This window comes from Prunus persica, chromosome G3 (genome assembly GCF_000346465.2).
Source record: "Prunus persica cultivar Lovell chromosome G3, Prunus_persica_NCBIv2, whole genome shotgun sequence".
NCBI lineage: Eukaryota > Viridiplantae > Streptophyta > Magnoliopsida > Rosales > Rosaceae > Prunus > Prunus persica.
Genome location: NC_034011.1, coordinates 18,601,535 through 18,620,310, shown reverse-complemented (window position 1 = coordinate 18,620,310; position 18,776 = coordinate 18,601,535). Strand labels below are relative to the sequence as shown.

Genomic DNA, 18,776 nt, shown 5'->3' with positions numbered 1-18,776 from the left:
TTCTGATATTTATTTTGTTTATTCTCTACGTCTCTACACTACCTTTTGCATTTAAGCTAAAGCTAAAAATTGATTAAAATTTTGCTCTTAAGAGGCCAGGCCACGGACTAAATTTAGAATATAAGTCCATTCCTCATCAACATCCTCCGAAATAACATATTCCCATTTTAATATCCATGGTAGTTCATACATTATCATGAACCACATGAATAAGGTCATATGATCAGGATGGTTTTTATTCCATTTACAAAATTTCATTTGAAAAGATTCCTTAATTTCAGGAGGAATGTATTCCAAAGTAGGACCCCAAATCAGAAAAAAGCTCTTGAACCAATTATGGAGTTCTTTCAGAGCTCGAAGCTTAAACTAGATAAACCAAGTATGAGAATAGTTTTGATTTTGAAAACATAAAACATATTCTCATGCCTTTTTATAATCCCAATAATTATATGAATATGGCCTAATTTCATGATGGATAAATCTTTTGGCCCTTTCAGGGCTAGGACCCCATTCTTCCAAGGAAATGACGTTTAGAATTTGGATTTTGGAGAATGCTATGGTGTTGGCATTTTCACCTCTATGACGATGAACGATATTAATAGACTTAGTTTCAATTACAAGAGTTTCAAAGAAAACATGAGGCTTATTCAAGGGAGGAGGATTTTCCCTTAAATATTTTTCCGCCAAAAAATTTGGGTGTTTATCTAGATCATTCATTTCAATGATTGCTACAGACATATTCACATATTCACGGAATGGATTTTCAGCAATCTGCTTCTCCTCACCTTTATTATATGGAGAAGAAGACATCAGTAGCTTTGAATCAATAGGGGATGACTTGATAAGAGCAGAGGGACTTAATTATTTAAGTATGGGCTTAATTAGTGTTTTCCACTTTGGATTGGAATTTTGATATCAATTTATCTCCTGGAATTCAAAAGTTCTCACTTAATCCCTCTCTACTTTACAATTTTTCTTAAACTCCGTCCACAAAACCATTAACTGACGTGGCATGAAAGTTCTAATACCAATTAAAATATGAAAAACTTATTACAGCGAATTATTCACATAAACGAAGCCTTGTAGTTGTAATGAAAACCATTGGCTTTGACTTGGAACATAAACAAATACAAAAACTAAACATGTGCTGAAACAAACAATAGTCGCAGTTCATATTATTTCCCAAACTTGCAAGCGAGACATTGAAGGAAACAAAAACAAACAAAAAAAACGAAAGAAAAAGCAAAAGGAGAATAGGTTCCGGTGGTAGGGTTGGCTACTTGTAGTAGGAGAGAACAGTATATATGGTCTGCGTTAAGGTAAGGATGAGAATAACGGCCACTCCATTAGAAACAGACCAGAATGATGACGGATTGTATAAATAATTCCGCTTGACCCTTATTAGCCAAGTCTTTAGCCAGCGACGCTTAATATATACATCTACTGCCTTTGCGAGGTTACTGTAAAAGAAGAACACGGCTTCAGTGCCTTTGGAAAGCCTTTTGAAGAAAGAGGCTGTGCTCACCTTGCTCAACTCTGTAGTTATAATTTTCTCTGAATCAGAAAGTCCACATCTTGTACAGACTCAATAAGTTGGCTGAACAGGATGGCATAAGAGGTCACCTGACACTGCTCGGGCTTCTGTAAACATTGTTCGTAGGCTATGAGGTTTCTGATGAAACTTTCTGTATCCTCTCGAATTATTATTGGTGGAATCTCCATCACTCCATTTCTAAAGGTAATGTGGAGCTGACCATTGGATGAGGCAGCCACAAATTTGACTCCTATTTCTAGAAGCTCTGACACGGAAGGAATCGGAGTTCGATATTCCATATCCTCCCAATCTTCCACCCATGGTTGAACCACAAAATTTCTTACAGTCTCGAGTAAATGGCTACTTTCGAATTCTTTTTCGCAGTTTAGAGACGATATACTTTCAAATGACTGTTGAAATGCGGGGTTCTGAAAGACGTGGCAAGCAAGTTCACGTAGAGATGGATTCCCATGGTCATCATCATCTACCCTTGTGACCTCGAATAAGCAGTCAAGAACCCTCCAAGGGAGTTGGTTTTCAACTAGCAACAAATCATTTGTAATTGTCGACAACATCCTTGGCGTCCTGAAAATAGCATCATCATCTTCCACGGGAGAAAGGTGGACCTGTTTGCGGAGAAGTTCAATAATAAAGCAGCCATCAACAAGCATCATTTCTACAAATTCATCACTACCCAGAGGAACCCTTTCTTCATAGCAATCACGACAAAAAATTTCTTGATTTTTAATTATATTGATAAGGTACGCCAAACCGTTGTCTGGAGTTAGTTTACGAAGAAGGCATTTCAAATACCACATTTTCATTTCTTCCATGGCTTGCAAACGCGGTCTTCCATGGTGAAATGGCCCAATTGAAACCAGATTTGGGGCCATTTCATTGTACCTTCGTAGTGTTTCTGGGACTCTGTATATGGAACTACGAGATGGTAATGGTGATGCGCAGTCAAGTTTTCTTGACAAGAATAGTAAAAAACCGTCCGCATAGCTGTCTGACATCATGATCGTCTCTTCCGTTTCTTCCATGGCTTGCAAACGCGCTCTGCTTTTATTAATAAGAAAAAATCAGCAAATTGTTTATAATAAAAAATGTCAATGAATTAAAGTACCAAGAGTGGAACCATGTATAAAGAATATCTGATTTATGCACGGAGGAGTTGCACTCTTTATTTAACTAAGGTATTCCTACAACTTAGAGATTTATACATGTAGAATAGATTAACAAATAATACTTAAGGGAAAAGCTTGGCTCCTTCAAATTGGTAAAATGACAAAAAGAAACCCAAATTCGTTATTTTAGTATATGCATAGACGACGGACATTTGTAATTCCTGCATAAGAGACCAAGATCTACTTGAATTTTTTTAGATTTCACTGATAAAAAGATAGGAAGATTGATAACTTGCACAGTGCTGTATATGTCATTGGTAACTGACAAAGGAAAGAGAAAGATACATGTTTCTTAAACACACACACACATTTTAAGTATTAACATTTGTAGGCAATTTGAAGGAGAAACTCACCAGGATGAATCGAGAGGTTCGATGGAGTTGTCGTTGCAGGATGAGTGTGAAAAGATAAGGTAAACGCAAGGATGAAGCCAACGCCCTTTTTATGTGGAAATACCTACTCGTCCACATTGGTCAAAGTCTTTTCTAATATAGTGATACTATTTTCACCATATTGTCTTATTTTCTTATTCATTTTATCTATCCTATTTGGTTCATGAAAAAAGAGATTTGGAGATGGAAAATCAATTGTTTTCCCATGTTTAGTAAATCCAAGTATGGGAAATCGTTACCTGACCCATGAGAAAGTATGAGAGAAAGTGAAGCCATCCTCACAACTTGAGTTTTATTTTCTCCCATCATAGGAAAGTTTGGAAAAATAAGCAAATATTAAATTTATACAAACTTCGTTTTTCATTCTTATTCAAAACAAACATGAAAAATGAAATAAAGTGATATCTACTTTCCCAGTATTACCAAACGTGAAAAAGGAACTTTTTATTTCCCATCCCTTGAAAAATAATATGGGAAATAATTTCCTCTCAAATTTGTTATGTGAACCAAACAGAGAGTTTTTCTATTTAAACCCAACACTTCTCTTTGTTCACCCCAATTTCTAATTCAAATTTTCACAATTTCTAAGAAAATCCCACTATCTTTCCAAACTATCCCTAAATACACACTCTTATATAAATTTAAAAAAACACAATTATATCTTTCAATCCACTATTATTCTTAAAATACCCTTTTAACTGTCCCCCACTGTTAAATTAATTCAACCAAGCTCCCCTACCCACCCAACCTGGTCAGCCACCCCAACCCTGCCGACAGCAACCTCCCTCTGCTCGCCGGAAGCACTTTGCCCCTGAGATTGACACCACTGTTCGCATGTCTACTGGTAATTCTCAAATCTAGAATTTCCATCCTAAAAACCAAAACATATTTATCATAAAAAAAGAAAATATATTCATCAATTTGGGACAGTAATTGTATATTTAGTATTTACCCAGTGATGACAGCATGAATGAAGGTAAAAGCTGGCATGAGATCAATCATTGCAAAGGCCATAGTTGGAAAGCTATAATTTATCCCAATAAACTTTAGAAGCTGCGAATCACAGCTTGATTTAAACTACCTCATAAAGCTAACTAACAATGAACAATTTACAGATGGACCATGGTCCATGAGAACAGCGTAGTCAATTTCTTTTCTTTTCCCACTCTTACCACTTTCTTCCCCAAACTCAAAACCCCAACAACATAATCAATCTCATCTTCAAGCCGTCGGCAAGAATAACACCCATCTTGCTCTTCGTCAAAACCCCAACAACATAGTCTGTCTCGTAGTCAATCTCATCGTTGTAGAATCAATTACATGATCTCTTGTGATAGTTGTTTGGACCATCAGTTGCTGTTGTTGTTACTCATCATTTACACATAGATCTTGGGATCCAGATCTGGATCGGCACATAGAGACAGAGAGAGAGAGACAAAAGAGATAGAGAGAGAGAGAGAGAGAGAAATAAAGAGGAAAGGAGTATTTATTGGCGGCACGGGGGAGGAGGTCTCCGCCGGCGGGGTAGGATCGGGCGGGTGGCTAGGTGGGGAGCTTTTGTGGCTGTTGGGTTTTTGTTTTTTGTTTTTAAAATAATTAGTTTTAGTTTTTTTATATAAATTTATTAAAAGTTAACACTTGTTTGTTGGTGGGGAGGCAAAGTCCTTAGAAATGGTAAATTTTTCTTTAAAATTAAAGGGCTTTATCAAATATTATCAGCCACATGCTTGCTTGCTCTAGAGCATTCTTGTGTAGTGGCTATTTGTTTAGCGGGAATAGTCCACCAACCTTGTCATTTAGTACAGTAGCTACCTTCTTCTAGATTCTACTACAATTATCTTAGATATTTGATAGCTATATTATAGCATTTTGGGATTCTAAATTATTCTGGAGAACTCTATTACTATGTAGAGATTTCTACCAAATGTCCATCACATTTTACAATAACAGATTCTGCAACCCTGGGCAAAAAAAAAAATTGAAATTAAAGTAGAGCTTCCGGATTTTAAATGTATATTAAAGATAGAAATATATTGTATTCAGAAAAGAAAGAAGGGTTAAAAAATAGGATATGTGGTTGGAAGTAGCAGCATTCTTCTCATGTTATTAGCGTACAAGATTTTCATTTTGTCTTTTGTCCATTTTGTTCATTTTGCTTCAAGATCTCGAATTTGTAGTTTGGTGGTTGAGAAATGAAGTGCAGAAAATATATCGATCTAATCTGTAGTTTCTATTCATTTTTGATACTTTTGATTGCATATCTTGAATTTATATTGTTTGATGGCTGAGAACATGTGGGGAAAACAAACAATTAGAAAATACGTGGCCAAGCTATGATGTTAGGGAAAGCATGTGATGGAATGGACACTACGATAACAATAGAAGAGTGGTTTTCGTAACAAAGTGATTTTATTAGAATGGAGAGAAGTACACTGCTTGGTGTAGAACTATAGGCTATTAGCCTTTTAATGTAGCTATTGGTTGGCCACCTAGCGGATTTATAAGATAGTAGGCTAATTTGCCTTTCAGTGATTAGTGGGTTTGTAAATGATAATCCTAGGGGCTTTTTTGTTCCTTCAGTTGCAGATGGACCTGCACTGCTGTAAAGAGCAAATGGGTGGACTTGCTCCTGTATCTGAGTTCAAGAATCAAGCCACAAGAGTGTTTCGAAAAGTTCATGGAGCCTTAGGAAACACCTTTGTTTACTTCACCAACAAAACCAACAGTTGCTTACAGATAAATATTTAGGCTTGACTTGAGAAGCTTGTGGCATGAAAGTTTAGCATTCATGAGTTTAGTATTAGGGAGATAAGGCTTGGATTTCCTATGAGAAACAGAGGTTCAAAGTAAGGGAAGATGGAATTTTGGGAGGATTTGTTGAGGAAAGAGAAAGGAAGATGAGGATGGAAGAATGGGTGGTTTGAGCAAATATCCGGCAGCTTGACGAAAGCTTTGTCAGGCTTTTGGGGTGGTTTTCCAGAAGAGAAAAGGGGATGAAAGGGGAGAATAGGGCTCGAAATTGAAGGGTTCCAGTAGTGAGAGGGGATGCTTGCTCTCTCTGGATGTGGTGTGTTGATAGGTAGGAAATGCCTCTTTTTATAGGCGCTGGAAGCTCTCAAGGAACCCTAGCTAGTTCTTCCCAAATCTGCCAAGTCTCCCCCTCCATTCCTCTTCTCTTCCTTTGATTCATCCTCATTTTGTGAAATCCTCCCTAGTCTAAACACATAGAGACAAGATTTTTAGAAGCTCTCGAGCCTTCCCGCAACTGTCCCTATGGCAATCCCCTATTTTTGGCTACACTCTCTCCTTCTTTCCTCCCTTATTTTATGGCAAGAGCTGGTAGGAGAAAGAAGTGGGTAATGGTGTTGGTCTGAAGGGTGTTTTGCTCCCAGCAGCCTGGGCACGCAAGTATCTTTTGGTTTTTTAGATGGTTTGTCTTTGGTAATGTGCTGGAGACTCCCAGCAGCCTGCACATGCAAGTATCCTTTAGTTTTTTAGATGGCCTGTCTTGGGTTTGTCTTTGGCCATGTGTTGGAGACTTTCCTAAAATATTTTCTAAGTTGTTTGGACCACTTTTAAGGTGATAGGCTAATTTAATAAGATGATGGGCCAATTTTCTAAGGTGATGGGCTATCTTTTCTCTCTTTCATGCTTACCCACATATTTGGGCTCAAGAAATGGGCTCGAGTTTTGGGGCTCTCAAGCAGCCCAAAACTTCAACTTCTTGGCTCATTAATGGGTCTCGTGAATGCTCGTAATCATCCATACCACAACTCACTCAGCAAGCCCCAAGCATTTGCTTGGCTTAGGCCCACTTAAGCTTGTAGCGTGGCTAGGTGCAAAACAAGGGTTTTTCGCTTGGCATTGCATGTTGATTGGCGTGCTCGTGCTCGAATTTTATCATTTTGTAAAGGGCTATGGTCAGTCAAAACGACGCTTGACGAGATAATTAGCATGGGTTCATAGAGCCGGTGTATTTTATAGACTTGCTACAATTCTTAGTGTGACAAGTTACATATTTGCTTGGCGTGGCACGTGGATTAGGGGTGGGCACGGTTCGGTTTGGACCGGTTTTTGCCTCAAATTAGAACCGATCCAATACTATTCATCCGGTTTGGTTCGGTTCGGTTTTAATAAAAAAAATTTCAAAAACTATCCGGTTCGGTTTGAACCGGTTTCGGTCCGGTTCCGGTTCCGGTTCGGTTTTGAACCGAATTATAAAAATTATTTTTTTAAATTACTTTTTAATACAATTCTCAACTGAAATATTATTTTTTTACTTGAAAAATAACAAATTATTCAATTTCATATAAAAAAATAAATATTAAAGTGAGAAAATAGAGATATTTTGACATTGAACTTGGATAAATATTATGTTTTTTTTAGTGAAATTAAAAATATAGCATTAAATATAAATATATATATTGAAATTATATATTTTTTTAGTTTCACCGGTTCGGTTCGGCCCGGTTCAGTTTTTGAAGACATGGAACCGGATCCGGAACCGGTCCAAACCGATCCGGTTCGGTTTTTGACCGGTTTTTGACTTTTTGGTCAACTCGATTTTTTTCCGGTTTGGTTCGGTGCGGTTTGGTTTGGATTTCCGGTTCGCCGGTTTGAGTGCCCACCCCTAACGTGGATAGTGACTCGTGCGAGCGTGTATGGCCAAAATCGGGTTTCTCCTCAGTAAGGTATCGCATTAGGTGGAGAATATATTTGGGTCTAGCCTTGGATATTTTGGGCCTCAACAAATCCAAGGTAATATCAATGAATAAAATAAAATATAAAGTTGTTTAAATAAGAGTGCTGCTATTTGCACCCACCTGTTCTATTTTTTTACTTACCTTATCTTCAAAATTTACCCCTTTGTAAAATGACTTATAAGGACTTTGCCTCCCCCACCAACTAACAAGTGTTAACTTGTTTTTTTTGTTTTGTTTTTTTTAAATTTTAAATTTTATTTTTTATAAACTAAAACTAAAACTAATTATTTTAAAAACCAAAAACAAAAACTCAACAGCCACCAAAGGTCCCCACCTAGCCACCTGATCCTACCCCCTTGGCGGCGACCCCCTCCAACATTGCCGACGATAAATCCTCATTGACATGGCACTACCACATAAGCTGTCACATAATGTGGTCAACTAAAGGAATTCTAGTAGTCTTTTTTTTTTTTTTAAATTTTTTATAATAATTATTTTTATAGAGAAAGAGATAGTATATTATTCAAGGAAAACAGTGAGTAACTAGTACAAAAATTGGGCTATATATGTTGTTAGGTATTAAGCAAGTGTCTCTACACCAATGGTAAATGAAGCGGTTTATCCACTCAACTGCAAGTGGGAGTAGGAACCTTACATCTGATTGAGTAAAAACTACTTGTTACAATCCTCAAATAAAAAGTCAACAACAAAATTTGGTGGTTACTCAAACCATCTAATAGAGGTACCAATATGCAAGGTTGATGGATCGGTCAAGTGGTATAAAGCTTAGCTTGTGGAAAATGGCTTTCACCAGCAAAAAGGGTTTGATTACAACGAGACCTTCAATCTAGTTGTAAAGTACATGACGAATCAGGTGGTGCTCAGTCTAGCTGTTTCTCAAGGCTGGGTAGTTCAACAAGTTGACGTACAAAATGATTTTTTGCATGCGTTTGACTGAAGAAGTATGCATGCGTCAACCACAGGTGTTTATTGATCCCCAACATCCTCATTATGTGTGTAAGTTGAAGAGGTCTCTCTATGGCTTGAAACAAGCTCCACGGGCTTGATTTCAAAGGTTTACTCATTATCTACTAGAGCTTGGTTTTACTCAGTCCTGGTGCGATTATTCTCTATTTGTTTACATGCATAAGGATGTTCTTCTTATCTTAGTAATTTATGTGGATGATATCCTTGTCATTGGAAATTGTTATGTTCATGTCACGCCCGTAATTGAAAAATTGAGTCTTTTGTTTTCAATGAAAGATTTGGGACAACTACATTATTTCCTGGGAATTGAGGCTAATTACTCTGGTTCAAGTTTGCATTTAACACAAGCTAAGTATACACTGGATTTTACCGCAAAGAACAAATTTTATAGATTGCAAACCTATGCAGGGAATTCGGATTCCAGATATTCCTCGGGTGGCTTTTGCTTGTATTTAGTGTAGGAAAAATGAGTGCTAAATTGCTATAAAATAAATAAATAAACACTACAAAAAAAAAAACAAATTTTTACAACAGCAGAATGGAATTAGAAGTGAGGAGCATCCTACTCATTACCCAATGAATATGCAAGACACTTCCCACAAGTCACGGTAGTCTGTAGCCATTCATGTGTGATTGATTCAGTATCTCAATCAATCCCTATAATCTTGGAACTGCCTATTTATGTTTGGGAGCTTTCATTTTAAGACACTATATAGTTTACTAATTTGGAAGATAGGAATACAATTTCACCTAATTAGCATAAGGCCAAAGATCAAAAAGTAGTATTAATTTGGGAGACTTTGGAAAAACCCAAAGGAGAGAGAAAATTTTTAAAATAAGCAAAAATGGACAAAATTACCCTTATTTATTTTTTAATTTCCTAAGAAATCCTTTATATTTGCATGTCTTTGGTTTGAAAGTTGAGAGGTTATTCTGTCTTTTTTGAAAAAGCTTTGGCTTTTTCCAAAAGTGAAAGTTTTTTTATGGGTAAAACCTAAATTTACTTATTAATTTTACAATAATGTAATTAAAAAACATCAAAATTACACACAATGCCACTCCTTTAAAAACAAGCACACTATGCCACATGTCTACCTCCGGCAATCTCCCTTCCGGTCAGCTACCACCGCCGCCGTCGCCGGCCAACCACCACCACCTACCGCCAGACAACCTCCTTCCGGCTAGCTGCCGCCGTCGCCGGTCAACCACCACCACCTGCCTTCAGCCAACCTCCTTCCGGCCAACCACCACTTCCGCCGCCGGTCAACCCCCTTCCGGCCTGCTGCCACCACCGCCGACGAGCCGCCGCCACCTACCGCCATCGCCCATCATTGGCCAACCACCGCCACCCATCTCCGACCAACCGGGGACTAACTCCATTGCCCTTTATTCACCCTAAAAAAATAGAAGAATTTGTGTCATTATAGGGACTCGAACCTTGCCCTCAAATGAGGGAGCCTCACTCACAAACCACTACACCAAACTCGTTTTTGTGATATTTATTCAATTACACAATATTTATATAAACAATCATCGATTAAAAAATAAAAAAAATTAAATTATTTCAACACAGATTCATGCAAAAACTGTGTAAAAAAAAGTAAAACCAAAAAAAAAAAAACCAAAACTACAAACAAAACACACAAACAAAACCATCAAAAGGCCTCGTAGAAGAAGAATTACACAAGAAAATTGTTGTGGCAAACAAACCAAAGAAAGAAAAGGCCAACACAAAACAAAAGAAGAAAACAAACAAAGGGAAAGCAAAAAAAGAAGTTGGAGAAGAAGAAGAGGAAGATGAGGTTGTTGATTACAACAATGATGTGGTCAACCTAATCTGAGAAAAAATTTTGCTATATATCTCTACTGTCATATAATATTATAACAAGATGCAACAAACGAAAATGGAACAGGAAATTGCATTGAAGTGTCTGATCAAAAACTACAACAAACGGAAACTGCAACAAACTGAAACTGCAACGCAGTTTATGGCAACATTTGCTCAAATTTGCAAAGAAACCAAAAAGCAAATCCATGATCAAAGTACTAAAACTAAGTTCAAAACACATTTAAGTCGATGAGTAGTTCTAGCATTCCCATAGACTTGGAAAAATTATTCTAAAATTGAAATATGGAACAGGAAACTGCATTGCAGTTTCTGATAAAAAAATGCAACAAACAGAAACTTCAGTGCAGTTTATGAAAAAAATATGCCCAAAAGTGAAAAGAAACCAAAAGGCAAAGCCATGATCAAAGTACTAAAACTAAGTTCAAAACACATATAAGAAAACGGAAACCCTAAACCCTAATAGCACTGCAGTTTCTTATCAAAAATTGCAACAAACGGAAATTGCAGTGCATTTTATGACAAAACATCTGCTCATATTTGCATAGAAACCAAGAGGCAAAGCCATGATTAAAGTACTAAAACTAAGTTCAAAGCACATTTAAGTCGATGAACAGTTGTAATATTCCCATAGACTTGCAAAAATTATTCTAAAATAGAAATATGGAATAGAAACTGCAACACTTATTCACACAAAAACTGCAAATAAAAACAGAAACTGCAACAAAAATACAATGTAGATATCAATTATGTTATTAAAAAAAAACCTAAAACAAAAACAAAAACAAAAACAATTGTAATTAAATGGAAACTGCAATGCAGTTTCCAGTTTCCAAAAGACCAATTTTGAGTTCCCTTACTATTGGATAGTTCTACTCTTCTCTTGCCCACCCAATTCCTCATCTGGCTAACCTCTACTCTTCAAATTGGTGAGGTTGAAGGCCGAGGAAAGAACAAAAATCAAATTGTAATTAAATGAAAACTGCAATGCAATTTCCAGTTCCCAAAAGTCCAATTTTGAGTTCCCTTGCTCTTGGGTAGTTCTACTCTTTTCTTGCCCATCCCATTCCTCATCTGGGTAGCCTCTACTCTTCAAATTGGTGAGGTTGAAGGCCAAAGAAAGAGCAAAAATCCAATTGTAATTAAATGAAAACTGCAATGCATTTTCCAAAACTGCAATGCAGTTTCTAGGTTCCAAAAGTCTAATTTTGAGTTCCCATGCTCTTGGGTAGTTCTACTCTTCTCTTGCCCACCCAATTCCTCATATGTGTAGCCTCTACTCTTAAAATTGGTGAGGTTGAAGGCCAAGGAAAGAACAAAAATCAAATTGTAATTAAATGAAAACTGCAATGCAGTTTGTGCAAAACTACAATGCAAACCTGTACAATGTAGTTTTGCAATACCATTTCCAAATCAAAAAGTTCAAACCCATGCACCAAAAAGTTTTGCAATACTATTGACAATAGATATCAACGACTAAAATAATAAGGATGCAAGGTGGAGATTTAAACAATAGATCAAAATATTGATGTGAAGTCTGATATGAAATTAATATCACAAGAACTGAGCAACTAACAAAAAAACATTACACGAAAACTGGAAAATCGACTCCCTACAAACAGCTTCATTTCAATATGACCTATTATCTTGCAATACCATCAGACCTATTATCTTGCTGTAGTTGAACTCATTAATCCGTGATTTCTCGATGTTCTTCCACATATCGAACAACTGTTTAGAGTTTCCAGAGTAACAATTTCAATAAGAAACATAGACAACTACTTCTCATGATGCTCATTTTAGATGCTTAGGAAAATAAAAAAGAAACAACGAAAGAAAAGAACAATAAAAAAAATAAAAAGATAAAACATATGAATACACAGTGAACTTTTTCCTAAATCCTCAGTTATATGAAAAAAAATCAATTTAGTTGAGCTTAACTAGGCAAACATTTTCACCATTTCTAGAACACTACAGAACAGAAATCATAGCAACCATTTTTTTTCTTGCATTACTTTTCTGGCTTTCTTGGCAACCAAATATACCACAAGTTCCCAGCTTATTAAAGAAATTCACACCATATGACCAAAAATAAATTCTCTATAAAAAAAAATATGATAAAAAATAAACTAAAATTAAAAAATTCCATTGGTAACCCCTCAAAATTCAAAACCCAGAACCCAATATCCAAATTGCAAATCCTAGACTTATTGGAATTAATAAAGCAAGAAATAACGAGAGAGGGAAAAAAACAGAAAAGCACTTGAAGAATTTCATTGAACCTGAAAGTATGTTTAAGGAATCTGATGGCAGCCCACAGTTGGTCTTTGGTCCAATCACCGTCTTCTCCAAGCAATTGTAGAGGGCAAAAGCCATTGATGAGCTTCTGAAGTAAGGCTTTGAGCCTCTGGTGCTCATGGAAGGTCTCAACAAGGAGGGTGGTGTGCTTTGTGGAACTGCTGTCTGGGGCTACATCTGGTTGTAATGGTGATGGAAGGCATTGGGCAAAGTGAAGAGAGGAAGTGAAAGGTTTGGCTTTGCAGGAGAGTTTTGTGGTTAGGGTTTTGGGAAAGAAGAAGAAGGGTACTATGATTGATGATTGATTTTTCAGCGAAAGAAGAAGAAGAGTTTTGTGCTTTGCAGCGAAAGGTTCGTCGTAGTTTAAAGAGTCATTTATTTTGTAGGTTTTAAAGACAGGGCCAGGTTTTTTTTAAGGAAAAGGGTAGCATTGTCTTTTAAGCTTTTAGTTTTAAGCTGGCCCAATGAATTTGGGCTTCCTCTTTGGTCTAATCCAAAATAACAATTTTTTTCTAGGTATTAAAACCCAAACAAAAATACCTAATATCTCAAATACTAATTAGTAAAGTTACTTATGTTTAATACCTAATTTTTCTTTTATGTTTTAACGTTTGTATAATGTACCTTGTTTATATTCATGCACAAAGTCAACTGTACAGCATATAAAAGAACTTCAATACAACCTGAATACTCATCGTGGGGTATTCTTCCTATTCTACTTCTTATTCTTCTCTTACCTCTCTCAATTTCTCTACATGGTATCAGAGCCTCACAGAGGCTAGCAACCCCTTTTCAATCCTAATGACAAACTCTTCCTCTCCTGTGAACTCTCCTTTTGACTCTCAGCCTTCTCAAATCTCTCAGAACAATTCTCAAAACACCATGACCACCACACCATCTTCTATTCCGACTTCTTTCAATATCGCTCACTTGTTTACAATACCAATGGATCGTAATAATTTTCTCTGTTGGAAATCTCAGTTTGAAGATGTACTAGAATTACATGATCTGGAATATGTGATTAAGACAGAAACCCATCCTCAGAAGAAACTTCCCAATGCTTCTCTCAATCCATCCTATTCAAAAGACAAACTAGTCTTAAGCTGGATCAAGGCCACGGCTACATCTTCTATTAAGACCCTTCTGATTCCATGTTCTATAATATGTGTAACATAATATCATAGGCGAACTTTGTTATTTGAAGAATTTGTTTATATAAAATCATCAAATTTTGGATCAAAGAAAATGGGTTATGTACGTGAAAACAATTTAAAACCTCATGAGGTGTTCATATAATTTCTAAAACCTCATGGGGTGATCATATAATGCTCTGGTTGTAAATATTATAATTTTATGCTTTCCTGTCAGTTTAGCTTTACTTTTCCTTTGGTTAAAGCAATAGTCTTCTGCTTTAACTCTGCTTTTCACTTTTGTAAAAGTTTGCTTTTTCTTTTTGGCTGTTTACGAGAAAGTTCAGCAAGAATCATCAAAGTGAAGATGCCGCTCTAATGTAGGCTGCTTTGTGACTTCTTGTCTTTATTTGACACGTCAGCAGCTCTGAGGCTTTAAAAGGAGGACCTCTTCTCAGTTGTGAATCATCGAAAAACTATTGCCTCAACAAATAAACTTTGTACTTTTGAGTGTTTAAGTGTTTTTATACTCCAAGTGCTGCTTCTGCGAAGCTTCTGTTAAGCAATGCCGCCCTTCTGCTTTTATGTAAGTTTACTAAATATTAATGCTATCGTTTATATTGTTTTTAATTTCATTATATTATTATCCCTGGTTTTGGCTTTGTATGTTTGAATTTCTGATAATTATTTTGTTTATTCTCTACGTCTCTACACTACCTTCCGCATATAAGCTAAAGCTGAAAATTGATTAAAATTTTGCTCTTAAGAGGCCGGGCCACGGACTAAATTTAGAATATAAGTCCATTCCTCATTAACATCCTCCGAAATAACATATTCCCATTTTAATATCCATTGTAGTTCATACATTATCATGAACCACACGAATAAGGTCATATGATCAGGATGGTTTTTATTCCATTTACAAAATTTCATTTGAAAAGATTCCTTAATTTCAGGAGGAAGGTATTCCAAAGTAGGACCCCAAATCAGAAAAAAGCTCTTGAACCAATTATGGAGTTCTTTCAGAGCTCGAAGCTTAAACTGGATAAACCAAGTATGAGAATAATTTTGATTTTGAAAACATAAAACATATTCCCATGCCTTTTTATAATCCTAATAATTATAGGAATATGGCCTAATTTCAGGATGGATAAATCTTTTAGCCCTTTCAGGACTAGGATCCCATTCTTCCAAGGAAATGACGTTTAGAATTTGGATTTTGGAGAATGCTATGGTGTTGGCATTTTCACCTCTATGACGATGAACGATATTAATAGACTTAGTTTCAATTACAAGAGTTTCATAGAAAATACGAGGCTTATTCAAGGAAGGAAGATTTTTCCTTAAATATTTTTCAGCCAGAAAATTTGGGTGTTTATCTAGATCATTCATTTCAATGATTGCTACAGACATATTCATATATTCAAGGAATGAATTTTCTCAGCGCCTCTTAATATATAAATCTACTTCCTTTGCGAGGTTACTGTAAAAGAAGAACACGGCTTCAGTGCCTTTGGAAAGCCTTTTGAAGAAAGAGGCTGTGCTCACCTTGCTCAACTCTGTAGTTATAATTTTCTCTGAATCAGAAAGTCCACATCTTGTACAGACTCAATAAGTTGGCTGAACAGGATGGCATAAGAGGTCACCTGACACTGCTCGGGCTTCTGTAAACATTGTTCGTAGGCTATGAGGTTTCTGATGAAACTTTCTGTATCCTCTCGAATTATTATTGGTGGAATCTCCATCACTCCATTTCTAAAGGTAATGTGGAGCTGACCATTGGATGAGGCAGCCACAAATTTGACTCCTATTTCTAGAAGCTCTGACACGGAAGGAATCGGAGTTCGATATTCCATATCCTCCCAATCTTCCACCCATGGTTGAACCACAAAATTTCTTACAGTCTCGAGTAAATGGCTACTTTCGAATTCTTTTTCGCAGTTTAGAGACGATATACTTTCAAATGACTGTTGAAATGCGGGGTTCTGAAAGACGTGGCAAGCAAGTTCACGTAGAGATGGATTCCCATGGTCATCAGCATCTACCCTTGTGACCTCGAATAAGCAGTCAAGAACCCTCCAAGGGAGTTGGTTTTCAACTAGCAACAAATCATTTGTAATTGCCGACAACATCCTTGGCGTCCTGAAAATAGCATCATCATCTTCCACGGGAGAAAGGTGGACCTGTTTGCGGAGAAGTTCAATAATAAAGCAGCCATCAACAAGCATCATTTCTACAAATTCATCACTATCCAGAGGAACCCTTTCTTCATACCAATCACGACAAAAAATTTCTTGATTTTTAATTATATTGATAAGGTACGCCAAACCGTTGTCTGGAGTTAGTTTACGAAGAAGGCATTTCAAATACCACATTTTTATTTCTTTCCATGGCTTGCAAACGCGGTCTTCCATGGTGAAATGGCCCAATTGAAACCAAATTTGGGGCCATTTCATTGTACCTTCGTAGTGTTTCTGGGACTCTGTATATGGAACTACGAGATGGTAATGGTGATGCGCGGTCAAGTTTTCTTGACAAGAACCTTAGTAAAATCAGCAAGTTTTCTTCCATGGCTTGCAAACGCGCTCTGCTTTTATTAATAGGAAAAAATCAGCAAATTGTTTACAATAAAAAATGTCAATGAATTAAAGTACCAAGAGTGGAACCATGTATAAAGAGTATCTGATTTATGCACGGAGGAGTTGCACTCTTTATTTAACTAAGGTATTCCTACAACTTAGAGATTTATACACGTAGAATAGATTAACAAATAATATTTAAGGGAAAAGCTTGGCTCCTTCAAATTGAGGAGGAGCTCCTTCTTCTCAAAATAAATGGGATTTTGACACTTGTCAATCTAAGACATATCTTGAATATATTATGGGTTATGTGGTCAATGACCTTCATGGATCATCTTCTTCCTCTCAAAGAATTCCTTCATGGATCATCTTCTTCTTCATTTTTGTACTAATTACTCATTCTTCTATCAATAAAATGCTATCTTTCGACAATCAAAAAAAAAAAAAAATCAATAAAATGCTATCGTCCTTCTCTCTCTTAAAAAAATAAAAAATAAAAAAATCCTGCCTTTAAGGTTTTCAAAAACCAAAAAAAAAAAATATTTTTTTTAAAAAAAAAAAACTCATTTACTCTCTATATGCCAAAATAGAGATCAAGATCTAATTGAATTTTTTAGATTTCATTGATAAAAAGAGCGGAAGGTTGATAACTTCCACAGTGCTGCTCGAGACACCATATATACGTAATTGAACTAATTACAATATATGATTTGCTTCAATTTGACTTTGATAAAAATAAAAAAGGAAACCGAACCAAACCAAACCCATTAAAGACGGTTTGGTTTGTCATGTTTGGGCTTAAGCCCAATTCTCTTTCATTTTGTATTTTTTCAACATTGTTAGCCCAATTATAACCAACAAATTCACAATTTGCTCCATACTTAAATCATTTTCTAGAGTACGAAATCATCCTAAAGCTCAACATGCCATAAAACTTCAAATTTCAATAACTAATATAGCTCAACTCAAATATCCATATATAGTTATTGAAAGAAACATTAAATCACTGCTACAAAAAAGCAAAAAGACGACGGTAAATCACCGTCGTGTATTCGATTTTTCAATGGTCGTGGAATCCACCGTCATCTTTTCCCTCATATACCACGACGCTAAATCACCGTCGTTGTTAAAATATACAACGTCATCAACAAATACAAAACGACGTCTTTGTACTGCAAAAAGATCTAAAAAAGCAGTCGAGGATGAGAATAGACGACCAACTCTCTAAAAAAATCGTCGTTAAAAAGGAAAAATATGACACATATTAAGAGAACAAGGCCGCAAGATAGACATACAACGACGGAAATAAAAAAACGACGCCGTTAAATATCATTTTCACGACAATAAAAAATTTGACGTCTTTAAATACATTAGAAGACGACGTTATTGATACCTACTACGTCGCATATATAAAAACAGACGTCGTAAAATTAATTTTCCACTTCGATTTTTCGATAAAAGATGACGTGGAAATAGTTGTCAGTGTCATTATTTACGACGTATGTATTTATTGAGTAGACGTTGAAAAACGAAACAACGTCGGTTACAAATATATGAGAGTCGTATTACAAAATTTATACGTCATATTTTCAGAAACAAACAACGACGATAAATATTAGACGTTGTTAAATAAAACAACGTCGGAAAACAATAAAAACAGACGTGTTTAGTCTGCTAAAGTTCTAGAAAATAGTCGAGGATGAGAATAGACGACCAACTCAAACAAATCACCGTCGTTAAAAAGGAAAAATATGACACATGTTAAAAGAACAAGGCCGCAAGATATACATACAACGACGACAACTAAAATTTTACGCCGTTAAATATAATTTACGCGACAAGAAAAAATATGACGTCTTTAAATACATGAGAAGACGACGTTATTGAAATATACTACGTCTCTTATTTACAAACAACCGTCGTGAAATAAATTTTCCACTTCGATTTTTCTAAAAAAGATGACGTGGAAATAGTTGTCAGTGTCATTATTTACGACGTATGTATTTATACAGTTGACGTTGAAATGCGAAACAACGTCGGTGGCATTTATATAGTCGACGTTGTATTTATATCTATCATCATTACTCACGACGCACTTAATAATATAGACGACGTTGAAC

General features: G+C 36.1%; 2 protein-coding genes across 3 annotated transcripts; both read right to left on the bottom strand.

Moving 5' to 3' along the window:
- Nucleotides 1,009-5,021, bottom strand: LOC18784104. Of its 2 annotated transcripts, none has more exons than XM_020560895.1 (2): nt 3,075-5,021; nt 1,009-2,596 (listed from the first exon to the last, which is right to left on the bottom strand). In XM_020560895.1, the coding sequence occupies exon 2, from the start codon at nt 2,575-2,577 to the stop codon at nt 1,543-1,545; it is 1,035 nt and encodes a 344-aa protein (XP_020416484.1). In that variant the 5' UTR covers nt 2,578-2,596; nt 3,075-5,021; the 3' UTR covers nt 1,009-1,542. The 2 variants fall into 2 exon arrangements, with proteins under 2 accessions (XP_020416484.1, XP_007217743.1); XM_007217681.2 differs by having other exon boundaries at nt 1,009-2,593; nt 3,075-3,494.
- LOC18783302 lies at nt 15,643-16,491 on the bottom strand. The gene has a single exon (XM_020560038.1). The coding sequence runs from the start codon at nt 16,489-16,491 to the stop codon at nt 15,643-15,645; it is 849 nt and encodes a 282-aa protein (XP_020415627.1).